The sequence below is a fragment of the Hermetia illucens genome, chromosome 2, assembly GCF_905115235.1.
Source record: "Hermetia illucens chromosome 2, iHerIll2.2.curated.20191125, whole genome shotgun sequence".
NCBI classification, from domain to species: Eukaryota; Metazoa; Arthropoda; class Insecta; order Diptera; family Stratiomyidae; genus Hermetia; species Hermetia illucens.
This window is the reverse complement of record NC_051850.1, coordinates 190,684,086-190,711,482: the sequence shown is the minus strand read 5'-3', so window position 1 is coordinate 190,711,482 and position 27,397 is coordinate 190,684,086. Positions and strand designations below refer to the sequence as shown.

Here is a 27,397-nt window from a genome sequence, read left to right as displayed (position 1 = left end):
TCAGGCTGTGAACCTCTGTAGCAGTAATCTCGCTAGCCAAACGATCAGCCAAAATTCTGTCAACGGCAGCAATGATGTTAGTAGTTGCCGAAGTAAACTTCAGTTTTGGGATCTTTGGCCTAGCGTCTGGGAGAATCTCAGCATACTCTGTGAATGCGACCTGGAATGCGGTCAAAGCCTCATTATAAATTGGGTCGACATCCCCAGTTACTAAGCTTCTCCTGACTACTGGATTCATGGAGTGCCTTACAGGTGGAGTACTTGTGTTACTCCTTTGACTAGTCCGGTAATTTGATGACTCCAGCCCGAGCTTAAGTGAAACCTCTTGGAAGATTTGTTGCCTAGTTGGTAAGGCAACTCGGTTGTTATTCACTATCACCCGGTACTGGTTGACGACGTTCTGTTCCGGAACATGACTTAGCTCCGGAAATCGGGTTATGAACGCGTCATGTAGTCGATGTCTGTACCCTGATGGATTCCGTTCCAAATCCGTGACACGGTAATAGGCGCGGACGATAAATTCGTTGAGTTGGTTCGTCCAAACCATACGACGCCTAGGTCTCCCGTCCCTGGTGGTTGACGGCATAACCGCCAAAACATCCAAGGGCGAAGAGCCGCTCTGATGTTGTTGAACGACCCTTAACCGTGTTGGGTACTGTCTTCGTGTCCCTGGGGTCCCATTAAGAGAATTTAAATTGTTTTCCCCAATTTTATTCCCACGAGTATTGGGGAAGCAGTCAACCCTGCAACAGAGCCCCAATGTTGCAATGCCCCATGGTTACCTCCAAAGGTAGGGAAGGTATTTGGAGGGGAGCCGCTGAAATACAGTGTAACATCACTGCAATTCATCCGATAGGCGCGTCGATCCCTTCACCCCGGATTACGGATTTGTTAAGGATGTTTACTCCCCCTGAACGGGAAGAATCGGTAAGGGAGGACGAACACAAAGGGAAACGTTCTGCTTGTCCGCGGCTACTTATTTACAAGATTAACTTGCGATATTCGTAGCTGACCCGGTGGGTCATGTCATTATCCGCAACCCATGACACGCGCCTGGTCGCATGCAGCTCTGCGTTTGCAATTCAGGTGAGGATAAACCTGGTACGCCAGGTATATATATATAGATATAGATATTTCTGCATCCCTACAACTTTTAGTTTGTCAATTGAGTGTGTTAATAATACTAGTCGAATTATAACTGTCTGGTGAATGTATCTATAACCAAAGAGAAATTACATGGTATCAGATAAACCCCTTCCCTTTGTCACTTTTGCAAACAGTAAATGCAATTTATTCAAAGCATGATTACGTCAGTCTTACTTTGTAATATATCCATCGTTATCGATCAATAAATGCAGCTCAAAATCATATTGGTGAAGCTCCACTCGCAGTATTTTTTAATTTCTCGCTGTAGATATCACATGACCGCGGCGGCATTTCAAAGTGGAAGTACTTTTTCAGAGGAAATAACTTTTCAAGAGAATTAATCGGAAGATATCAAATAGCACAAAGAAGGAATTTACATTTAATTTAATACTTCATAGTCGATATCACTTATATTTCTTCCATGTAATCATCAATGCCTTCTTTCGTCACAATATCAAGGTAGCCTTCTTGACGTACCGAGAATTTTTCTTGTCTGGAAAGTTAATAAATAATATCACGTGTATTCGCAATGTTATTATAACGAAAATATGTATTTATTTGTACGAATAAGAGTGCAGAAAGTGAAAACAATGTCTGCAGCTCGTTAGCCATTGCATTTGTTTGAAACTACGTTGTAAGATGGTCGGATTTTCCTTGCTCTGTTATGAAAATCGTAATATCTTAGTAGAAGCATCAGTGAACGGGTTCAACAGGTTTTCTTGTGCTTTCTCTGAATATTTTTCAATTTTCTCATTCATCAGATACACACTCTCAATTAAGCCAGGATGGTTATGAGGTGCTCTGACCATTTAGCAGAAGAAGCAAGGTAACCGCCTCTGTCCCTAAAATTTGTGCGTCTGTGCTGTTCAATTTTTTAATTATACGAGCATATTCAAAGGTATGTTAATATAGCTAACATATGTTATAGGGGAAACCGTATTGTATGCTATTTCGCCTCCATATCGATAAATCTCACAGTACTGCTAGCACTTATATTGGGAAATGTTTGTAAAGTTTAATGTTCACTTTTCTCTCTTTTCAGGATATATTATCGCTATTGTTGCAATATCGCTCATTGGAGCCTTTGCAATCACTTTAGTTGGTGCTGTTCGTTGCTTACGGGCAACACGTCGAGCCTCAAGGGCTCTGGCATTACCAATACCACTCCTGCCAGAAGATCGTACACCTTTAAACGCGGAGCCGGAACATTCTGTACCCGTAAGTAATGTCGTTTTGAATTAAGTTAAAATGCATAAAATTAACATTTTCCATGAAACTTCGTTCCGATTGTTTTGATACTAAGATGGAACAAAATTTTAGCGTTAGCAATATGTCCTTTATTTCCACATATTTTGTATCGATTACGTAGTGTTTAGTGAAGTTTGTGGAAAGGTTCAAAACCTACCGCTGGCTCCTGCCATACGGTTATGTGAGACTTTTACTCACTAAAACCACCTCCTTCTCCTTCGCCTACTCCGCGGGACTGCCATTTCGGTATTACATCGCGGGGCAGGATCAGTTATGAACTGCGGCTTCTGTCGTTATTTGTCACTTTCCTCCGAAGCTCCTCCCTCCTCAGCAGATTGTGGATCGCCTTCACTAATTTTTCCACCGCCCTCCAAGATGTTTCAGAGGCTAGCATGTAGTCCACGATATTCTCGGGTGTCAACGAACCGTGGGCAGTTAAAAACAGCATGCTCCGCATCTTCCGGAACCGTCATCCGTGTTGGGCAATACGGGGAGTCATCACGCCCGAAGCGATAAAGCTATGCACGGTACCTTCCGTATCCGCTTAGGAATTGAGTTAGGTGGTAACTAACCTCACCGTGTCTTCGCTTGATCCATTTAGAGACATCTGGAATAATCCTGTGTGTCCAGCGTCCTTTAGGTGAATCATCCCACCTTTTCTGCCATTCCAAAATAGAATCACTTCGTGCCAATTGCCGACGATTGGTATAAGACTCACCGATTGTATATGATGGGTCATACAGGCGTCGACCCTCATTCGCCAAGATGTCGATAGGGATCATGCCGGCTATCACACAAGCTGCTTCATCTGAAGTTGTACGGTAAGCGCATGACGTACGTAGTGCGCTCAATCGGTATGGGGCTGCGATTTTTCTTCTGTTTGCTTCCACCTTCAAAGACGATGCCCAGACTGGAGCTGCATAAAGCAAGATGGAACTAACAACTCTCGAGATCAGGAGCCGACGGCTTTGCCTAGGACCACCTATATTTGGCAACATTCTTGCCAACAATGTAGTCACTCCGGAAACCTTGGTTGCTAAATTTTCAAGATGAGACTTGAATTTCAGTCTTTGGTCAACCATAACTCCTAGGTATTTAAGCGTTGGCTGAGACTGTATTATGTGGTCTCCAATCCTGATCTTTATCGACGTCTGCTTCCTTCGCTTAGTAATCAAAACTACCTCGGTTTTATGCTCCGCGAGTGTCAGACCAGCTTCCTCTAGCCAAGACCTAATTTCAAAAATTGCCTCGTTTGTGAGTACCTCGATCTCATCAATGTCTTGTGCGACGATAGTTACTCCGATATCGTCTGCGAAGCCAATAATTGTCACTCCTTTGGGTAGTTGCAACTTTAGAATTCCGTCATACATTATTATCCACAGGAGAGGACCGAGGACTGATCCTTGTGGAACCCCGCAAGTTGTTGTATACGTTTTAGGTCCATCGTCCGAATCGTAGCACAATATCCTCTCCCGGAGAAATTCCATGACTATGTGCACCAGATATTTAGGAGCGCCCAATTTGGTTAAAGCCGCAATTATTTTGTTCCATTTTGCCGTATTAAAGGCATTCTTCACATCGAGAGTAACTACCGCGCAAGATTTATTGGCCTCCATTGCTTTTTCCGCAATTTCCGTCACCGTGCTGATGGCTTTGACAGTAGATCTTGCCTTTCGGAATCCGAACTGCCTGTCTGAGAGACCACCTTCCCTTTCTGTGATTGGTACAAACCTATTGAAGATGATCCGTTCGAAAAGTTTGCCGATGCCGTTTAGCAGGCATATAGGTCTATAAGACGAAGATTCATCCAAAGGTTTATTTGGCTTCGGGATTAGCACAAGCTTCTGTTTCCGCCACTCTTCCGGGAAAATCCCATCTTTGAGGCACGTGGTAAATGTTTCCGAGAACCACCTTGGAACTGTCTTGACGGCCACTGTCAGTGCTTTATTCGGAATGCCGTCTAAACCTGAGGCTTTATTTTCGGCAATCTTCTTCGCGGCTTGCAGGACTTCTTTCGTGGTTACCTCGGGAATTTCACCGGGATCTACCTGGACAGTGGGTAGGTTCGACTCACTTAAAACGTATGGGAAGAGAGTGCTAATGATTTCCCGCAGCAAATCAGAGTTGGTGATCGGCGGTGAGCGCTTTCCCTTGATTGTTGCCATAACTGCCTTGTATGCACCTCCCCATGGGTCGAAGTCCGCTTCCTTAGATAATCTCTTGAAGTGTTCAGTTTTACTTCTAGAGATGGCTGCTTGCAATGCTTTTCTCGCCTTCTTATATTGGTTGTGCAACTCTTCAGACTCAGACCGGTTTCTGCTACGTTGGCTGGTCTTCTGGCTTTAAGGCAAACTTTACGAAGTTCTTCGATTTCGGCATTCCACCAGAAGTTGGGCATTCGTTTTTTGAGTACCGTGCGGCGAGAAATGGAAGCGTCACAAGCTTTTTGTAACTTTTCAAGGACCTGCGCCACCTTTTCTCGTGCATTTCCCACCGGCATCGCTTCCTGCAGAAGTATTTCCTCGAACATTTCTTCATCAAGTTTTTTGGAGGTCCAACCCGATATCGCAGTGTTCTTGATTCGCTTTGCTCCTGTCGTACGCTCCATCTGGAAGATGATAGCCTGATGGTCACTGTGCGTATATTCCTTGCTCACATGCCATTGGAGATCCTTAGATAATGAATCGCTAACAAAGGTGAGGTCTATTACCGATCCCATATCCCATCTCCGAAAAGTATTGACGCCGCCAGTATTTGCCAGAACAACGTGAAAATACTTCGAGCAATATGCGACCTCTAGCATTTGTTTCGCGACTTCCCCAATCTTCGGCCCAAGCGTTAAAATCGCCAGCTATTATTATTGGGTTGTGGCGGCTTGCTTTGGAAGCTAATTTTTCCAACATCAATGCGAATTCATCAAGCTTGAGGCTCGGCGCAGCGTAGCAGCTGAATACGTGAATGCCGCCTACCTTAGCCCGTGTGAATCCGTCTTCTATTCTATTGCTCGTATTTTCGATCGCTCGGTTTCCGCAAGTCCAGATTGCCGCTTTGCCGCTTCTGTCTGATGCAAAGACATCACTGTGGAAATCTTTGTAATATTCGCATATAATGACAACGTCAATTTCATGTTTCAGCACGCTTTGAGAAAGCAGCTCCTGAGCTGCCTGACAATGGTTTAAATTCAGCTGAAGGAATTTCATTTGCGAAAAGCGGAAATCGCCTTTTTAAACGCCGGACATCGGTAACTGCCTGTGACATAATCGGCGTTACCCTCCTGTGTTTCTCTGCATAGCAGGCATTTAGGATTTGCATTGCACTCTTTGGCAATATGCCCTTCTTTTCCACATCTTCGGCACAAATTAGATCTATCGTACTTGCTTGAACAGTTTCTCGATATGTGTCCAAATTCCAGGCATTTGAAACACCTCTTTGGCGATATCTGTTCTCGCAGTCGACAGCTGACCCAGCCGACGCGTATTTTGCCAACAGTAACAGTCTTTTTTGCTGCTTCGAATGGTAGGGCTATTGTGGCCGTCTGAGTACCACCATATGCTTTTCGGAGCCTTATCACATTGGACTCAAGGATCGAATCTAGCCCGAGTTGAGTCTTTAAGGCCTCGCAGATCTCCGCTTTTGTGGTGATCTCATCCAGATCCTTGCATTCAATTAGCATTGAGTCCTGGTTCAACTTTATCTCAGCTACTTTGCCCAGTGATGACTCGATCTTCTTATGTAAATCGTGGGACTTACTCTCTCCTGGCCTAACCTCAAGGAGCAAATCGCCCTTCTGCGTGCGTTTTATACGGTTCACGTGTTCACCCAAGTCCAAGAGGGAACTGTCTGTTTTTACTTTCCGTAAGATTTCTGCATATGTCAGGTCGCTTGTTGATTTTATAATAAGCGCATCGGGCCGTGACCTCTTTTGTGGCCTACCTGTTCGCCCTACTTTAGTCCAAGTAGTGTCACTGACGCGTATCTCCTGATGGTTTTGTAAACTTTCACCGGGAACTCGTAGATTTCTTATAATTTCCGTTTGATTTGAAGGCACCTACTCTGTGCAACAGCGAAACCACGGTTGGATGCGAGGTGTTGACTTCAGTGGGCTATTCTCGAGTTGGTTTAGCTCGATTTGAGTTGATAGAGCTGCTGCATCTTGTTTATGATACACATAGTCGGACATCCAAAGTATTTTTATTTTCTTGCTTCTCCTACTCTGATATCATGATACGAAGTGGGCTGCAGGAATAGTTTTAAATTCATTCGACGACGGTTGGGCTTATTTGATCAACACATCCTGCACTGTGGATGACGCATTCACATCGTTCTAAAAAGCATATTCTCTGATCAGTGTAAAATAACTGAAGGATTATGACCGCAAATGCATCCTGTTTCAAACGACACAGAGTATTTGACCTAATTATTTTCATACTTGCGGTATGATAACACATCGTTCAATAAGTCCCGGGACTAACTATGAAAACAACATTTTATCGGCAAAATTCTTTATTATTCATCAACATAATCTCCTTCAAGGGTAATACAATCATTCCAACACTTCTCTAACTTTTCAATGCCATGTTTGTAGAACGATTTGTCTTTTGACTCAAAATGAGCCTCAGTAGCAGCGATCACCTCCTCATTTGAGCTAAATCTTTCTCCCTGGAGCATTTTTTTGAGATCCGCAAAGAGCCAGTAGTCGCTGGGGGCCAGATCCGGCGAGTACAGAGGATGAGGAAGTAGTTGGAAGCCTAATTCGTTGAATTTGGTCATCGTTTTGATTGACTTGTGGCACGGTGCGTTGTTTTGATGGAAGATGATTTTCTTCTTCTTCATGTGTGGGCGTTTTTTCACTATTTCGGCCTTCAAACGATCCAATAACACAGTAGTCGCTATTGATGGTTTTTCCTTTTTCGAGGTAGTCAATGAAAATTATACCATTCGCATCCCAGAATACGGGCGCCATCACTTTGCCGGCCGACTGCTGTGTTTTTGGACGCTTCGCGCGGCTTTTACCGGTCGTACGCCATTCAGCTGACTGCCGACTTGACTCCGGAGTGAAATGGTGAATCCATGTTTCGTCCACTGTCACATATCGATGCAAAAAATCCTGTTTATTGCGAGTAAACAGTGCCAAACAGCTCTCCGAATCATTGATACGTTGTTGCTTTTGTTCCATTGTGAGCAAACGCGGCAGCCATTTGGAAAACACCTTTTTCATAGCCAATTTTTGGTGCAAAATAGTAAATGCACTACCAGTTGATATGTTCACCATCTTAACTATCTCGCGCACTTTCATTTTGCGGTCACCCATCACGATTTTCAATGCTTGCTTGGTGTTTTCGGGAGTTACTGTCTCATTTGGCCGACCCGAACGTTCCACATCATTTGTCTCAGCACGACCGCGTTTCAAGTCAGCATACCACCGACAAATGGTTGTTTTCGACGGAGTAGAGTCCGGATAACGTCTTTCAAGCCATTGCTGAGCTTGAACAGTGTTTTTTCCCATTAGAAAATAATGTTTTATCAACACACGAAACTCGTTTTTTGTCCATTTTTTCACGATTGCAAAGGTAGCGTCACTTTAACTACTATAGCTTTCTTGGTTATGTTTCGAATTACATCAAATTTTGACACGTCTTATCTGAAGGTTGGTATTTCTGAACCTTGGTATATAAATGGCATTATTAGCGCCATCTCTACGCTAGTCCCGGGACTTATTGAACGATGTGTTAAAACCATATTCAATAAAGCAGCGGATCTCTAATATTTCCAACAATACAAAACAGGCTCGAACCGTAAAAGAGTGGCATTTTCGGTAAAAATCTTTATATTTTCCTTAATTGATTAGGAACTTTACAAACCAAAAATATTGGAAGTTGAAAACTGCCAACATGTTCAATAGGAAAATTGAAGTGTAGTTAATTATAATTGTCGAACCCCGATCTTCGCAAAGGTTTTTATATTTCAAGCTAGGTATCGGGTATAGGTTTGGGCAATATTCTGTTGGCTGGCCAAGTCGAAACGCTCGTTTTTTGCCTTCGTATGGCCAATAGTTACACGCTATTGCGTAGATTTCATTTGATCTGCAGGATAAGAACAGTAAATGTCAGCGAAAAAGAGAACACCAGGAACACGAGAATAAAAAAGTAGATTAGAAAATAGAATGGTCAAATCTAAAATTATTCAAGAAATATCACTAGGGATCTTACTTGACCATAGCGCATCCTAACCGTGAAGCATAAGCAAACGAAATTTGGGTGAAATTATTGCTCACGTCGAAGTAGCCGTATGAAATACTTTCACTTATTTTTTCTATACGTGGCGGTTTCATGGTGTTTTTTTCAAAATACCACGTGCGAATGGTTGCTGCTCGAAAGTAAAGCGGATAGTAAAGGCTTATAATTGCTTCAGTACCCTGGGTAACAAATGTGTAGACTGTATCATCATCCTCTGAAAGACAAATAAATGCACCTCTCTTCAATGACTGTTTAGATTTGTCATTTGTAAATTATCTTATTATTGGACAAAAATAAGATTAAAGATAAAGCAGTTCAATTCAAAATATTAAAAGAGTTTCAATCGTTGAGTGATGATTTAAAACGATTTGAGACAGTTACCAATTGATGTTCGCGGCAATTTCGTGCATGGGTCTACTTTGTAGAAATCGCATCGTCTGAGCCAATATTTTGCCATCAGGGAAAGTTCGAAATCCCATCTCTACGAAATAAGCAAAACCTTTCGTTACTGTAATAATCAACAAGAAAAAATTTGATTTTCGAGGAAGAAATCTTACCAATTTTTGCATATTAGCCACTCTCATAATGCCGGCTATCCTGTCGCGTATGCCATTATGTCCATCTAGCATAACTTCCCGGAATTCCTTGTCAACAGGATACTCATAAAAGTTCTTACCACACTTATCAGGGGAAGGATTTGGCTATAAAAACAAACTGCATTTTGAAGCAGATATTGGATTTGATTTGAATTACCGGATTGCACATAGTATGATTCTGTTCCCCGCATTTTAGCTTGCAGTAGTTTTCATTCGATCCTCGAAGGAAAATCGACCGTTTTTTTATAATTGCGGCTCGTCCCGATCGTTCTTCTTTAAGCGTCGAGGCTAAGGTTGCTAGTATCAGAAAAATGAAAATTGAACTGAGAGAAATCATTAAAACTAAATTGTAAGCGCAGCTTGACGATCCTTTCTATGCACTTGTAAAGTATCTTACTTGAAAAATTCATTGGGCTTTTATTGACAGTCAATTAATTTTCATATGAGTTAAGGGCGAAATGCTACTGTGATAAAAAGTGTGTGTGCATTTCTTTCCTGAGTATTACCGAGCAGCAGTTCAACCCAACATGAAAGAGATCACTATAGGTAGGGCACAATGATGGTTAATAAATAAAGTAGAGTAGAGTGGAGAAAAACTCTATTTAAATCGGTTTTTTATCGGTCTGTCTGCCTGTCTGCCTGTCTGTATATTCGTCTGTTTGGCTATCCGTCTGCCACATGCACATTTCATAGAATCGTCTACACCGATTGAGATGAAATTTGGTAAACTAATGCAGACGGTGCCATTCTACGTGGACCGTGAAAATCACGATTTTGTGTAGAGGTGAGGGGGGGGGGGGTGCCCATACAAGCAAAGAGGAGATGCTTAAGTTTTTTTACGAATATAGCCGGGTTGGATTTCAAATGAAGTTGCAAAGCAGAAGAGTGGGAGATTAAATTGTAAAATTTTAAAGTGAGGCGGGATTCATTCTCAAGTGTTATCCCACCTAAAAATCTGAAAGAACTGCAAAAACTAAAGGACAATATAGGACATAATTGTACACAATGGGTAGCCAAAGTATTATTCTCAAACCAAAAAATTTTGTCTTCAAAGCTGTAAGTTTGGCATAGAATATATATCTTACTTATAGCATAATTGTGTTCATACCGAAGTAAAGGTGAATGTGTTTTGGTTAGAAGTTTATATTTACTTTAGGTTTTTCACGACGAATCATATTTAAAATTAGTATTTTGTAAGGCAGTCTTTAGCTTTAATAACATATGCAATGCATGGTGATGTATTTTCCATGTATATTTTAGCTATTTCTTGCAATTTTTGGCAGTTGCTCCACATTTTGTAGTTATTATCAATTAGTTATCTTTTGTTAGTTATAATTTCCAAATTTTAGATTTTAGGACTCCCTACAATTTGAAATAGGAGTGAGGCCGGAGCAGTTCTAACTTTATTGTTTCCAAGAAATTTGTTATATATTTGGCTTTGTGATAAGGCACATGCGTGAATACGGAACTGTCACCTGAAAAGCATTTTATTTCTACTGGCCCTGGGACATGGTTTCTTCATTCCGGGAATACACCTTGCCAGTTCTTTAGAACTTATAACGCCCCATATTATCACTGTATGGGGATGTTTGATAGGCGCTATTACTGCGTTGGGAAAATTGATCCTGTCATCCAATATTTGAGTTGTCTGAAAACCAAATCTAAATAAAATTTTTTGATACCCTTGTGTGAATATTTTAACACCGGTTGAATTTTCCTGCAGCAGATGCTCTTGGACTCAGACGATTTTTTGGCATCACAGCAGTTCCTGCTTGTTTAAAGGTAGGCAAAATCTGAATCTGATTTTTTCAAACTGTTGCTATTCTGGGAACCATGGTCTTACCAAAAATGTTTAGTGCAGACTCATTTAGGGTTTCTAAAATAATTTTTCTCAGGCATTTAACGATTTCCTTTGATGACATGATGAATTTCTCTTTTATTAGTACGAGCTATTATGATATGTTTTCTACAACAATCTTCGTTTCGACAGACAGCAACAGGCTTACGGTTATCCATCTTTTTCTTAATATTTCGAATACTGAACTTAGAAACTACAACAGCGTTTGCGATTCCTTGCAGCAAGCATTGACAATGCAGCAGCATTATTTTAATTTGAATCCGTTTGTCCTGTTTGAGGTCCTTATGCCGTCTCCTATTAAGTTTTATGTTAATTCATATATTGTTCTCTTAACACCAGAAGACCGATAAAACATGCTTAATAAATAATACATAAATGCAGAATACAGAATAAAATATCATATTACAAAGTATAAGTTCTTCTTCATCGGATATCATCTTGGAAACAAAATTTGCAGCGGTGTATATTCAAACACTTTTTGCATAATACTAGTTCGCTGTAAATAGTCCGTGTGCTATTTGACATCACTTGTTCGTGTGTGATGTGCCACCTTATGTGGTTGTTGCCAGTCCACTTGGCAATACCTTACTCTTCTTTCTTTGTAAATTAGATTATGGTTAGTCGGAGCAGCTAAATGCCAAAACTCCAGACTAACCAGTTATGGGAGCAGCAATTGCCTGAACTCCACAATGATCTAGTCAAGCAGTGTAAATTTTGGGAGCAGCAAATGGCCTGGACTCCACAGAATAAAACACTTTAGGCTTGTATTCGATAGTTCTAACGAACTACGTATTTTTAATTTATATTTCCTATTTTATTCAATTTTTACCTATACTTAGTAGGCCGGTACATATGAATTTACAGTATTTTGGAGAAAATATTACATAGTAGGCAATGATAAAGTGGATAAGTTTACAGTATTTTACACGTGGCGGACTGTGGCATGAACACTCTGCTTTCTGTTCGGCCTTTAATGTGCAAGGAATACCATTGTGAATACGCGAATAAAGTAAGCATTAGGTATCTGGCGCTTGTCTCGATGATGCCTAGATAATTTTCTTGTGCATCACATACATGGCACTAACATCACAGTTAATGCGCAAAATTTTTCACACGCAAGTGATCGAAAACTTACGAACATGTGCAGTGCTTTTCTTCCGTCATAAAAATTCAAGCAATGCGCCGGGAGGGGAACCTCCTGTATGCTTTCTTTTTGTGTAAGAGTTCAGCATATGATGACTCTTATATTACGTTGCCCATCGCACGAGAGGCTCTAACATTCATTCGAAGTGACATTTTGTTCTTAAGTTTAACGAAATATTCTCAAATATGAAGTATACAATACCGTTCATACAAGCATGGAGTTTCTAGGAAACGTTTTTTGTGTCATTCATAGCCCAGGTGATACTTGATTGCGTAATTGGTAGAAATAAAATTCAGCGAGTCAAAAGATTGGATTTGTATAACGAAAGACTTTCGTTGCACATTATATTACCTACAAATTGTAGGAAAATCAAAAGGCATTTTGATTTAAATTATGAAAATAACATTAATCAATGATGGTTCATTGTTCCTAACTGTAATAAAGTTTAAATTAGATTTATTCTTTATATTTGGAAATTCATCCCTACAGTCGTTGTCAGGTAATCAACATTGCAGTTAGATAAAAAAGGAAACGTGATACCTATATCTTTGTTCCGATTACGGGATAGCGCACCATATGCCTACAGGCTTTACTTCGACAGTGCAGTAAACCTAACAAGTTCCATTCGCATTTAATACTATGAATTGTTTGTCACACTCGCTTCCACACAAAGAGCAAGAATTGGATACGAAGCAGGAAAAGCTTTGTGCAGAAGTGCCCTACTACCACATTTGCAAAGTGACAGGAGCAAACTGTTAGAGAATCCGACTGTTAACACCGTGTGTTGCCCCTTCCGCTTAGAAGTTTCATTCACTGTGTGTGAAATTAAATCCACGGTGGTCGTAGCAGTGGCGAGAGTTGCGACCAAGTGGGCGAAAAGGAGAAAGCACGTAAGGATAACTTCGGACCACCTCTGACAATTGCCAAAAGCTTCGTGGTTCTTTCTCTGCGGGGATGATTTGCTTTGTACGCCTTCCAAAAAATTTACATCATGACATTCCTTCTTATGTTTTTCTGTCAGTTTTTCCTTTGACCTGTGCTCTTTGCTTTTTGCTTGCCTTTTAGCTCGTCTGCCCCTTTCCGCTAGAATCTGTCTATGGATCCTTTCGATGGAAAGTAATGAAACTTCCCTTAGCCGTTTTTCGTCCTTTATTTCCTCCCAGAGGCTTTATTTCCTTGTGCTAGACATGATATGGAACGGCGCGGTAGCTGGTTAAATTGGGATGATATGGAACTCTTTCCCTTATGTTGGGTTGAACACATATTTGACCTAGTCTGGGAAACGTCTGTTATACTCTTTATGTTTGTATTTATTGGTGTTGGAGTAAGTCTGGATTTTTCGTAGGGAGGATGAGTTGAATTAATTCTGTGAAAGTTACAATTATATTACTTTTAGATGGAGGGGAAGGAATAAGTTTATGATTTTGTCTATGCGGAGTATTTATGTGCAGAAAACAGCGCACGAGAGCTCCATTGGATGTACCTCGAAGTGTACATGCAATAAGTATATGATATCTTAGAGTATAGCAAATTCACGCGAACTAGAAGTAGAATTTTCAGCAAATCTTCTAGTATACTATAAAATGAACTAATATCTCCTTGCTTCTTGTAATATAAGGGTCGTTTTTAAGGTTTTGTGCAAAATAACAACAAAAGGATCATGCTCTATAGATAAATTTCGTGGTTAAGAACTTAAGGGGGGTTTGGTAGTTAATTATTAAAAATTATTATTACTATCATTGACTTTATTTGAACAGATATCGACAATGCGGGGTATTTGGGAGCTTAGGTGGGTAGTTTCTGAGAATGGGTCCGTTAGGAAATGCTTATTTTCGAACTCTTGCACTCTCAACCCTTCCACCAAATGTCAAAACTAACTGGTGAAAAAAAATTTACACCTTCTTTTTGCATGTATAATTTACTGTACTTCTTTGAAACCTAAAAAAGAAATATTTGATTTGTACTGGCGAAAAATTAACCAATAAAGGAAATATTTACCTTCAACGAAAAAAATGGCCTACAACATTTCTTGCTTGTTAAGTTTGATCGGTACGTTCTTAAGTTTGGTCGGTAAATTGATCTGCCCACACCAGCCATGTGCAAATTACATTCAGAAATAGAGTGTGGCAGAGGTAATATAATTTGTTTTTATCTGAGAACGAATATCTTCGACATCCTTTTAAGGTACACAAAACCTTATTAAAATCGGTTTACTGTCTGTCTGTCTGTCCGTCACACGCATTTTTCTCGGAGACACCAAATTTGGTAGAAAGTTGGGAACTGTGAACGCTCACGCATACAGTGAATTACATCCTTTTACGTCAAATTTAAGGGGGGGGGGGGGAGGGTCCCCATACATGCAAAAGGGGGGTGTAAATTTTTTTTTCATCAAATATAGTCATGTGGGATATCAAATTAAAGGTCTCGATTAGTACTTTTCAAAGCCGATCTTAGTTTTGACATTCGTTGGAAGGGTTGGGAGCGCGGGGGTAGAAAGTGATCACTTCTTTAAGGGGGCCATTCTCAGAAACTACCAAACCGAAAAATCTCAAAAAAATCAGGAGGCTGCCACTATATGGTGCCTGCGCTCCGAAATACCTTCCATGCCGATATCTGTTTAAATGAAGTTAACAATAGTATATTAATACAAATTTTTGTAAGTGGTTAGAAACCCCCTTAAGTTGATCCTAGTACCATGAAATTTTGCAGTGATGTAGGCTATAATATAGAGCATGATCTTACCAAGTTTGGTGAAAATCGCACTATTACTAACAAAGTTATAATACCTGAAATTTCTTGCTTCTTTGAAAATTGAAGACTATGAATGTCAATATCACCCGAAAGTGGATACTCTCACATAATATATGGATATATTACGTGCTACGTACTAAGAAATACACAAAACCTTTCGTACCTGAAGCGTCCAGCTTCCGGTTTCCCGACTTGTTTCAATTGCCTTAAATGAGCTAGTCATGACTGTCATGACATTGTTGTCGTTGCACCTGACTGATATTTCCATCTTATCTAAGTTAAACATTCCCTTTCTGAATAAGTTTCTGTCCTTTCAAGAATAATGTTTTTTATACGGTTCTCCCTAACAGTCTCGATACCACCACAGCTTTTTCCTTGTTCAACAAAGGATCCGATGTAAAAGAAAAAACGTTAAAGTCTCTTGAAGATCACTTTTTTTTCTAAAAGTCCCAGATCGATGTCTCTCTCTTAACCAAGATTTGTTTGAGCAAGAAAGTGAGAGTAAATAGCTCTGCATCTGGTCTGGCACATCCTTGTCGTGTCGATTATATAAAAAGGAGTGATTTCCATCTATTGCCACTTTTGGTCACGTTGCTGCCAAGACAGAAGTGAGGCAGCGTCTGATGAGCCGTCTTTGCCCTGGACGGACCCGTTAGTCATCTTTTTTCTATTTTTCTGCATTATTGTCTCCTGATCGCGTTGTTTACAAACTTTGTATCCCAATCGGGATCCCGACTCCAGTACATATGCCGATGAGGCAACATATGGTAGTCGGGAAAAAATAAAATGCCTATAAGGACATATACAGTTACTCAAAAAAGTATCCGGACAATGGTTAATTTAGAATTGTAATGCGAAAAACATAGATTTGTAAAATAGTAACATAATTTCGTTTTCCACGATAATAATATTTTATAGCAACACTTTCGAATGAGCGAAAAAAAATCATCATTTCGTTTTAGTACAGTTGTTTTTCTGAGAATTTATGTATACATGCTTGTTATGAAAGTCAAAAAAGTATCCGGACAGCGATGAATTCTTGGAAAATGCACAATATTGCAACTGAGTTGTCTTTTGATTTAACATGGTGATTAAACATTGATTAGTAGCGCATTTAATTCTTCTGTGTATACACACGTTTAATAAAGATGGGTCGGAAAACGCGGGAGATTAGTAGTGATGTTAGAAAAGTTATTATTGATCTTTTCAAGGACAATAAACCGATACGAGCGATCGCGGAAATCGTGAAAGTGAATAAATCGACGGTTCATGAAATAATTACACGCTTTAAAAAAACGGGTTTCATCGATAAGAAAGGGCGATCAGGCCGTCCACGAAAGTTTAATGACCGAGAAGAAAGATGGATCGTGCGGAAAATGAAAATAAACCCCAAACTAAGTGCAGTTAAGTTGAGGGCTCAGGCGGAAAAGAGGTTTGGTAAAGTTACAAGTGTCGAAACAATTAGAAATATTCTTCGAAAGAATAATTTCCACGGTAGAGTTCCCAGGAAAAAGCCCTATATAAGTAAGCAAAATCGGCAAAAAAGGCTACGGTTTGCTATTGCACATATAAATAGGTCTTACGATTTTTGGAAAACCGTTATATTTGCCGACGAAAGCAAATATAACATATTTGGATCAGATGGAAGTAATTTTGTATGGCGGCAGCCAAATACGGAGCTGAATTTGAAAAATTTAAAGTGCACGGTGAAACATGGCGGTGGTTCTCAGTTGGTATGGGGCTGTATGTCAGCAGCGGGAGTTGGCAATTTAAAGTTTATAAATGGGAAATATGACAAATATCAGCATCTCACAGTCCTTAAGGAAAACTTACTTCAAAGCGCAAGGAAAATGCAAATGGAGCATTTTTGTTATTATGAGGACAATGATCCCAAACATAACTCCTACGTTTGTAGACTTTGGCGGCTGTACAATTGCCCAAAAGTGATAGATACTCCGGCGCAAAGTCCGGATCTAAATCCAATAGAGCATTTGTGGGAACATTTGAAAAGAAAAATTCAAAACTGCGAAATTTCAAGTCTAATTACACTTAGAAAAGCTTTGAAGGAAGAGTGGGCGACGATCAGTCCACAATTTTGTGAGAAACTTGTCAAATCGATGCCTAGTCGACTAAGGGAAGTAATAAAAAATCGAGGAGGTCCAACAAGATATTAAATTTTACATTAAAGGGGTAAGTTTCCTTCAAACGCTTTCTGTCTGGATACTTTTTTGACTTTATTTTTTGTAGCGTTCTTAACAACGGAGCTATTTTTTTTTTAAAGCGGAAACTGAGAAATTTTTTTTTTTTTGGAAATTTATTATAAACCAATCAAAGATAAATATAACAAATAATCATTAAGCAAATGTGCCACAATTGTTTATATTTCTTTGAAAATATCTATACAACGGTCATGTCCGGATACTTTTTTGAGTAACTGTATTTCGTTTTCATTTATAGAAAAATTGTGGTTCCATTTTGAAGCAGCGTACCTATTTTTTTCTACAACCAATAAATTTAACAGTCCACTGAGTTGTGAAGGTAATGAGGTAGTGTGAGTGAGTGAGGTAATAATCTCAGGTGAGCGCAATGCTGACCACATTGCCTCCTACAGGGTACTGTAATCCTGTAGTGTACCGTTACGGTCTTGAATGAAGTGCTTAGTGAAAATTGTGACAAATTAGTTTTAAATATTTTTGGATTTCTATTCCAAGGAGTTATAGTTTCAGTCCTCTTACTCCTTTTTGGTGCTTGTAAATCTGCCGATGGTTCTTTTCTTCTTCTCCTTTGTGAACGAAAATTTCGGGAAGTCGTCTTAAATGTTGATGCTCCCATGCTGGAGTCACTCTCAACGACAGGTGGAGGTAGGTTTGCTGATGGTGGGTCGGCCGAAGAATATATTTAATCCTCAGCATTCAAACTCCTTCGTGGCAAATGTACAAATTCACCAGACACAGCATTATCAGATCCGTCTGAATCCTCGTCCGGTTCCATGCTTGCCCCTTCTTGTGGAGGAATGATTACGATGGATTCACCATGCTCAGATTTTTTTCCTCATATAACACGAATAATTTAGTAAAAGAGTATAAAAACAACAAATGTATTTCGAGACACTTTCATCATAAATGTCAAAATGACTACTTGAGTGCCCAAAGGCAACTTCAGTTGCATTGCAAATTTATCACACCACTATTCAACAACAAAAAGAAGTACAGGAATACCGATGACTAGGGTGTATTCCGAAATCACATGTAACAATGAAATTTTGACAACGTGGTCCGATGACTTTTAAAAATACAATGTGCTTTCGAGTCTGACAAACCAAGGCGTGACAAATGAGGTAATAAGGGAAGAAAAATTGGCACCCTTTCACAATAGGACGACTGGTCATAAAGGGATTAGGACAGTCATTTGAAAAGGGATACAGATGTAAGAAAACATCAATGCGGGAAAAAGAAATATCGTATTTGTGATCGAAATTTGACGCTTTATTTAACATACTTAGAATTATCCGATTTAAGTCAAATATGCGCCGTTTTGTTCGCAAATTGGTTGCCATTAAAAGGCACCATTATTATCCCCCCCTTATAAAACCCCCCTCCTTATTTGCAAAAAACTCAGACAGCCAGTTTTCGCAAGCCTCTTTTGAGGCGAACTTAGTAGCACCAAGAGCGTGTTGGTCCGGAAGAGATGATAACCACTTGGTGCCAGATCCGGACTATACGGTGGGTGCGATAGGACATCCTCCCGTAGCTTCTGGGGGGGTCATCAAAGATGTGTGAGGCCGAGCGTTGTTCTGGTGGAACACAACACCATTCCTATTGACCAATTCTGGCCGCTTCTGGTCAATTGTCTGCTTCAAACGGTCGAGTTGCTCACAGTAGAGGACCGAATTGAGGGTCTGGCACACACAGCAAAACCTTCCTGGCCGTCAATTCGGGCTTGGCGATGGTTTGGGCCGGCTCGCCGCACTTCGACCACGATCTTTTTCTTGAGGTTGTCGTACGTGATCCACTTTTCATCACCAGTCACGATCCGCTTCTAAAATGGGTCGAATTCATTCCGTTTCAGCAGTGCATCGCAAGCGTTGATTCGGTCCAAGAGATTTTTTTGCGTCAACTCGTGTGGCACCCAAACATCCAACTTTTTTTGGAATCCAATCTTCTGCAAATGGTTCCAAACGGTTTTCTGGTCTATATCCAGTTCCTGATCAATCGAACGAATGCTCACATGCCGGTCTACTTGGATGATTTCGACGATTTTATCGGTTTCTACGACGATTGGCATACCAGTACGGGGTGTATCTTCGACATCCACTACACCAGAACGAAATCAATCGAACCAACGCTGTGCTGTGCGAATCGTTACAGTTACCCATAAACTTCACAAATTTTTTCGGCCGCCTTTGCATTTTTACCTCTCACGTAGTAAAAACGTAAAATATGACGAATTTCTTGCCTGGTGGACTTCATCTTTGACGCGCTATAACTTGAGACTGAAACGTTCGATCACAAAACTGTCAAAAAGACACTTGCGGCACAGATTGTCGTCTTCAAATCGCCGTATGGTATGACCCGATGCGATATGTACAACACAAGATATCTTTAAGTGTCGCCATCTATTTACAAAATATTTCTTTTTCCCCAACTCTATATTTCAACAATGGCTTTTTTTTTGAAAAATCTGGAGAATTAAAGCAACTATAGTTGCTTTTAGGCACTAATGGGTTAAATAGTAGGATTTCATCAAAACTTTCCAGTATTGTGTTCTACATCGTCGCTCATACTGATGCATTGTAAATAAGATGTGAATATTTTATTATTGATAATAGTATACTAATCTTTGCAAAATCCACTTTCCTACTTTTTTGGGAATATACAATAAAATGGTGAGATCGAAGCTACACATTCGATCAAATTTTTTTCACCGATAATATTTGAATTCTTTGATTTGGTTGACATTTAAGATGGGAGTTTTTTTGTGCATAGATTGGAAAGTGGTGAAAATTTACATAGGAAATATGTGCTAAACGAATTATAATGTTTGCAAAATATTCAAAAAAAACGATAATACAGCAATTGCTAATTGCAAAACGCAGACGTGAATACGAAATGGTAAAATTTGGCGCGTGTTATTCTGATTAATTTGGCCTTGCTTGTGTGTATGGGGTTAATGTCAAGTTTATACAGGCGGTATGAGGAATGCAGCCTGAAATTTTCGGGTGAGAGCATTGCATCTGCGTGTCGTGGACCCAGCGAACAAAAATGAGAGAAAGATGTATCAACGTATGCGGCGGGTGGAAGTCGCCAATTGGTATGTCTATTAATGACAATTTATTTCATTTATATGGTACCTATATATATTTGTATATTAGCAAGTGGCTGCTAAGTGGAAAGTATTTTCCAGAGTAAGAATGAACGATGTCGATACCTGGAAGGGAATGACAAACATTTCTCTCTTCTCCTGGTGAAATCCTTACTTCATGGCAATTAGTAATCAAGAATCCGTTTGTACTTTTCTGGATCTACGATGACGTAGCTTTGTTTACTAAAAAGGATTAAATAGATAGGACAAAGGTGAATATTATCGGTAAAGGCACAAACAGATTCCAAGGAAAATTTTGCTTTAAATTGGTTTGGTATTTTTGAGATACTATTATAGAATAATAATCGTTGCCACAACAATCCATATTGGATCAGGGCCTTTAATTGTGTTATAGCACTTCATTCAAGACCGGAGCGGTACACTACACTACCGGAGGCAATGTGACTCCGACGTCAAATCACGATATAAATCCCACTGCCGCCAGCGAGATATGAACCGCGACCTTCCGTACGACAGCCTTGTGCTCTAACCACTCAGCTATCCGGACACTGAGATACTATAAGTTGGCGCAAAAGAGGAAAGAGGAAAGTTAATTTTTATAATTTTATTATAAAGGATGGAAATAATAGGAAGTGGGCTTTTTCTAGGTTTTCTTATGCAGTCCAAAATTCGCTACCTGGAACTTACATATAAATTTTTCACTTCCACCTCCGAAAGTGTATCAGACTCGTCCTGTATTAATCCAACCAATTACTGCTTATTTTTGATTCTGGATTCTGTGTGCATACCCTCCTTCAACCTTGACCACATATTCAATTTATTCAATTCAAGTCGGGCGGGAAGAGTTGCCAAACCAACCAGTCCAAACATTACCAAGTTTGAGTAAATTACTTTCTACGATACGCTATCGTCACTACCATTCACTAGGAGACGTAAGCTTTGTTACCTGAGAGCCATAAGGTTACGTGGCATGGAGGTAAAGCGAGAAACAGAGGTCAAATATTTGGGAATTACGCTAGACCAAAAATTACTCTGGAAGACGCATGCCAGAAAGCCACGAGAGCTCTGATGACTTGTAGGTCTATAGCAGAAAAAAATGCAATAGTAACGCCAATGGTTACCTATGGAGCGGTAATCTGGGCAGAAAGAACCGAACTCAGCACACAAGCCTGGGCTGGCCTGTTTTGCGTGTGTATCAGTGTGGCATAGAGGACATGGCCAACGGCATCCCTGGAGATCCTGCTGGAATTAATCCTTCTTCATCTGCACATACAGATGCAGGCAAGGAGATCAATATTCAGGATGGCCGGGAGTATCAGTGAAGCGGGGAGCTGCCTAAACCGAAGGAAGATTGATATTCCTTCTAGGCAAGTAGAAGTACCAATACCAAGAGATAACATAACTATATTGGGCGGGTCTACCAGGAATGGAACAGTCGAGTATGCTTATTGGGGGATACGAACCCATGCGCACAAAGGATTGCCTGAACCTCACCATAAAGAACCTCCGAATCATAGTGGGAATTCTCATATCTAAGGACACTGTATCAAGGGATGGTTTTGGAGCTTCTGGCGATTGCCGATGTTGTTGGCGGGAAATAGAAACTTCGTCTATGCATCTTTCGTTCCCATTTGGTATCGTTCGATTCGGAGCAATTTTTTTTTGTTTTTTTTTTTATGGATGGAGGTGGAAATGTTAGAAAGACACTGCCGCGCCAGGTTCACCAGGTTGCCAGAATGTCTAGTGTGGAGCGAACCACTCCGGCCATAAGTAGTCTGCGACTGTACCTTGGACCTCCAATGTTAGGCATCATCCGCGCTAATGATACGCTGGTATTTGCCGCTTTCTCACAGGCATAGTCCAGATGTACCTTGAAATTGATTTTAGCGTCAATCATCACCCCTGGGTATTTGATAACCGGCTTCGAAGTGATGACGTGACCACCAACGCGAATATTAATCGTATTCCTCTTCCTACGATTGGTAATCAAGACCGCCTCCGTCTTTTGTTCCGCAAGGTGAAGCTGAACCATCTCCAGCCACGCTTTTATGGCGCTAATGGTTTCATTAGCGTATATTTCAACGTCTTCAGGTTCTTTCGCGACGACAACCACAGCTAGATCATCTGCGAAACCGATTATCGTGGCCTCCTTTGGCACGGGAAGGACAAGGACCCCATTGTACATGACGTTCCACAGGAGAGGACCGAACACTGAGCCCTGTGGTATTCCTGCGGTGACGGTGTACTGCTTGGATCCCTCATCCGTGTTGTACCACAGTGTCCTCTCCGAAAGGTAACTGTTGAGGAGCTTAGTCAAGTAACTAGGGACACCCGTTTTAGCCAGTGAACTTTTTATCCACTCCCAGCTTGCGGAATTGAACGCATTTTTGATGTCCAACGTCACTACGGCACAGCATTTTTTAGACGACATCGCGTCTCGAGCCAGCTTCAAAACAGCGTCTATGGCGTCGATCGTTGAGTGGGCTTGACGAAATCCAAATTGTCGCTCCGATAGTCCATCCTTGTATTCGATGATAGGGAGGAGTCTGTTGTAGATGACCCTTTCGAGCATCTTTCCTGCCGTGTCGATAAGGCAAATCAGTCGGTATGATGATGGGTGTCCTGGATGTTTATTCGGCTTCGGGAGCAAAACTAGTTTTTGCCTCTTCCACCGGTCGGGGAAAACTCCTTCTATCAGGCATGTTTCAAACACGCTGATAAACCAGTCGGGTCTGGTTTTAACAGCGAGTTTAAGGGCTCTATTGGGAACAGCATCCAGACCGGGTGCTTTGTTATCACCAATTCTCCGGCAAATTTGCGTAAGTTCCTCCTCAGTTACCGCAGGTATGGTGTAGACGTCGAGTGCTCGCTTGTGTTGTTTGCGCTCCCCTTTATCCGGGGGGAAGAGCGCCGTCACGATATCGAGCAGAAGATGCGGGCAGGTCAATTGTGGTGTTCGCCCTCTCATCTTCTTCATAACTATCCTGTACGCTGTTCCCCAGGGGCTTTGGTCTGCCTCTGTGCAAAGCTCCTTGAAGCATCCTCGCTTGCTGGTCCGTATAGCCTGCTCGAAGGATCACATATGCTAGCCGTTTCTCGTCGAAGTCCGGTTTTGCTCTAGATCGTTGGCAGATCCTTCTAGCAGGAAAACATGCATCCCGTAACACCGCGATCTCTTCATTCCACCAATAGTTTGAGCGCCTTTTTGCGAGAACTCGTCGCCTCGGCATAGCAGCGTCGCATGCTCTTGTTATGCGTCCCATCATTTGCTCTACCTTTTCCGTAGCCGCACCACCTGGACTTTGGCCTCCCAATAGCATCTCTATGAATGCATCCTCCTCAAGCCCCTTCACGGACCAGCCCCGGTTTCCAGCCTCACGGGAACACGCATCGACGCATGGCCCATATTCGACCTGGAGGAAAATCGCCTGGTGGTCGCTGTGAGTATAATGCTCACTGACGAACCATGTCATTCTCCCCGCCAATGTGGTACTCACATATGTCAGATCGACTATTGAGCCCGACCCTGTACCACGAAAAGTGGAAACGTTTGCCGTGTTGGCAAGCACCAAATCTAGCTCCGCGAAAGCCTCGAGCAGGATACGGCCCCTGGTGTTCGTAGTGCGACTGCCCCAATCCACGGCCCACGCGTTGAAATCACCAGCTATGATCTTGGGGTTTCGACTTCTTGCATCCGAGACTAGCATACCTAGCATTCCTTCGAATTCTGTTATCGTCGCGTTTGGTGGAGCATAGCAACTATATATATAGATACCAGCTATTTTTGCCCTGACGAATCCAACTTCTGGAAACTCCATCACTTCTTGAATGGCCTGATTTCCACACGCCCATATTGCCGCCTTGCCATTTTCATCTGCGTCCAGGCACCGCTCTTATTGTTGCGATAAGGCTCGCTGATTATGGCAGCTTCGATTCCCTTCTTATAGATGGTCTGCGAGAGAAGGTCTTGCGCTGCCTCGCAGTGGTTGAGGTTGATTTGTATCAACCTCATTTTTTTACTGCATTCAAGGCTCGCCTAAACACTGGGCATCTGCTGCTGCCTGCAACGTGCCGATAGTCGACGCCCTTTTTTTCCTTGCAGAGCATGCATTCAGGCTCAGCCTTGCACTCCTTGAACATATGGCCTTCTCCCCCACATTTTCTGCAACATTTTGACCTGTCACAGTCACAGGTGCATTTCGCCGCTATGTGGCCGAATTCCAGGCATCTAAAGCAGCGCTTAAGGGATACCTGCTCCCTGAGTCGGCAAACGACCCAACCTATTTTTACTTTCGCAGCCGCCAGCAGCAGCTGCTTCAGTTGGTAAGCTTATGGTTGCCGTTTGCGTGCCTCCGTATGCCTTCCTCAGTCCCCTGATTGCGGAATCTTGCAAGCCAAGTGGTCCGAACTGCTTTTCTGTCCGTCTGTCTGTCTGTCTGTCCGTCCGTCCGTCACACGCATTTTTCTCGGAGACGGTTATATCGATTGACACCAAATTTGGTAGAAAAGTGGGAACTGTGAACGCTCACGCATACAGTGAATTACATCCTTTTACGTCGAATTAAAGGGGGGGTCCCCATACATGCAAAAGGGGGGTGTAACATTTTTTTTCATCAAATATAGTCATGTGGGGTATCAAATTAAAAGTTACGATTAGTACTTTTCAAAGCCGATCTTAGTTTTGACATTTGTTGGAAGGGTGGGGAGCGCGAGGGGTTGAAAGTGATCACTTCTTTAAGGGGGCCATTCTCAGAGACTACCAAACCGAAAAATCTGAAAAAATCAGGAGGCTGCCACTATATGGTGCCTAGGCTCCGAAATACCTTCCATGCCGATATCTGTTTAAATAAAGTTAATAATAGTATATTACTACAATTTTTTGTAACTGGTTGGAAACCCCCCTCAAGTTCATACTAGTGCCATGAAATTTTGCAGTGATATAGGCTATAATATAGAGCATGATCTTACCAAGTTTGGTGGAAATCGCACTATTACTAACAAAGTTATAATACCTGAAATTTGTTGCTTCTTTGAAAATTGAAGACTATGAATGTCAATATCACCCGAAAGTGGATACTCTCACATAATATATGGATAAAACCTTTCGTACCTGAAGCGTCCAGCTTCCGGTTTCCCGACTTGTTTGAATTTCTTCTCGTCGTTTGATTCGGATATTTACCATTGCTGTCATATATAGATTTGTAGACTTAATGTTGTTTGTTTTGATGGTTAACTGTGGCTGCAATGTTAATTTAAACTGTTGATATCTTATTGAAGAAATGTATGTTTTGAGTTCTGATGTTATTCTCTTGAAGACAGTACCTGCGTGTTCTTAGAATGTAGCCAGGTAACGCCACATCTGAAAATTTTCTTAGAGATTAGATATTTATACAAACCATCTTTAAATTTTCTATCCCCTCTTGGGGATTCCTATGTCTTCTTGGTGTTTCTTGTGGTATTGTCATTGGAAATTTGATTATCTCTCCACTTAAAAATAATTCAGTTAACGTGTGACGCAAGGGTCTAGAAACTTTTGCGCAACCCTGTATATTCATATTGGGTTAACATTCTCATTATACGAAAACTTGGAGATATTGAACATTTGCTTACCATATTGTCTTTGGTTGTTGCATAGAAATGAATAAGACATACAGAAAGTATTATAATTCGATTTGGTCAACGACATTGAACAAGATGCACTGGGCGAACGAGGTCGTAACTGACTACATACTTTAATTTTTTTATGTTTGTCGAAAACAAAGGCCACAGTGTCATCTAACACGAAATAGTGTGCGTAGAATGGAAATGGTTGCAATTGTTTGTTGGCGAAAAAGGAGCCCTGGTTCACATTCAGTATAGTTCTACGCGTTCAATTGGAAGCCGTGCATTCGCTGGGCTTGACGCCCGTTTATTTACATATTCGAGTCAACAGAAAGCGCACAATAACAAATGCTTGGTTTTGTTGTGTGTCTATTTGCGCAAACGAAATTGTGACCTCGTTTGCATTCGACAATATGGACATTGGCACCTGCAAACCATTAGACAGTCGACGTTCCTTAATGCGATAAACTGCGGTATTAGACATGTCTAGAAATTGAGCAGTACGCCACAGTGTCTGCAGTGTTTGCGTCTGTTAAGCCCCACGGAAGGCAGTAGACCTTGACTTGTTCGAGAGTAGCATTCGACGGGGGTTGTGGAATTACAAACTACTCAAATGTTGCGTTGTTGCATCAAACCGTGAGCTGTTGTGCTAGAATGCGGCAAGTGCATAACTCTTCTGATGGCAACTGGAAAAATATATAAATATTTTCAAATTGAACGGAAAATTGGTCGATTAGTTTTAAGCCTGCTTGACCACCGAGCATTTATTTTTTTTTTTTTCATTTTCTGGTCAATACTAAGCTTCTCGCTTTAAAAGGAAAACTTCCCAAAGGAAGATATTACAAGTCTGCATCAACAATGTGCTTTTAACATAAGTAACCGATGTCCGTATGTGGTTGTTTTGCTTTTCTAAGCAACAATGGCGTAGTTGTTTTCATCATTGCATTTTGGTGGAATGGCAGCATGATGTTTTGCACCTATGTATGTTTATGCGCATGAAAAACAAAACATGCTCATTGCAATTAAACGCTCTGCTTCCACTTGGACATACAATATGCCAACCATTATCTAATTTTACACCGACAAAAGAGATTCTATTTCCTTACGGCTGAGGTGTAAATCGATATGATACTTCTAGCGATTTTCTTGACAGGCGCTTTGGCTATAGTGGTAAGAATAAGGAAACTTAATGCGTTCTGGGCCAGTTGTTTGGTGTAAGTCGCAATCGTGGGTTCCATTTCCAACGGAAATTCCATGAATGAATTAGTTTTTTAAACAAACATCACGGATAGTGGAAACCATGGTTCAATCAGTGAATAGAAATAAGAGTGAAATGAAGGGGAATTGTTTCCGACAAACCTTCGAAATTGAAACTAAACTTTGTAAGGCGAGCAGGAAACTCCACACTTCTATCAGAATGCGCCCAGGCGAATGTATATATATAGCCTTACTGAACAATAGCTTCCGCAGCCTAACCAACAACTCCTTTACTGTT

The 27,397-nt window shown here is 41.1% G+C and overlaps 2 protein-coding genes across 4 annotated transcripts in view; one reads left to right on the top strand and one right to left on the bottom strand.

Annotated features, from left to right (window-relative positions):
• Positions 1–27,397, top strand: part of LOC119650241 (uncharacterized protein DDB_G0271670) — a 329,297-nt gene that overhangs the window by 284,286 nt on the left and 17,614 nt on the right. For both annotated transcript variants that reach the window (XM_038052823.1, XM_038052824.1), the window contains one exon: positions 2,189–2,364. In XM_038052823.1, the coding sequence (XP_037908751.1) occupies positions 2,189–2,364 (176 nt within the window). The remainder of the gene's footprint in view (positions 1–2,188; positions 2,365–27,397) is intronic.
• LOC119650242 (venom allergen 5-like) lies at positions 8,218–9,598 on the bottom strand. Of its 2 annotated transcripts, none has more exons than XM_038052826.1 (5): positions 9,384–9,598; positions 9,188–9,331; positions 9,012–9,111; positions 8,604–8,844; positions 8,218–8,477 (listed from the first exon to the last, which is right to left on the bottom strand). In XM_038052826.1, exons 1-5 carry the CDS (start codon positions 9,561–9,563, stop codon positions 8,231–8,233), a joined length of 912 nt encoding a protein of 303 aa, XP_037908754.1. In that variant the 5' UTR covers positions 9,564–9,598; the 3' UTR covers positions 8,218–8,230. The 2 variants fall into 2 exon arrangements, with proteins under 2 accessions (XP_037908754.1, XP_037908755.1); XM_038052827.1 differs by having other exon boundaries at positions 9,188–9,310.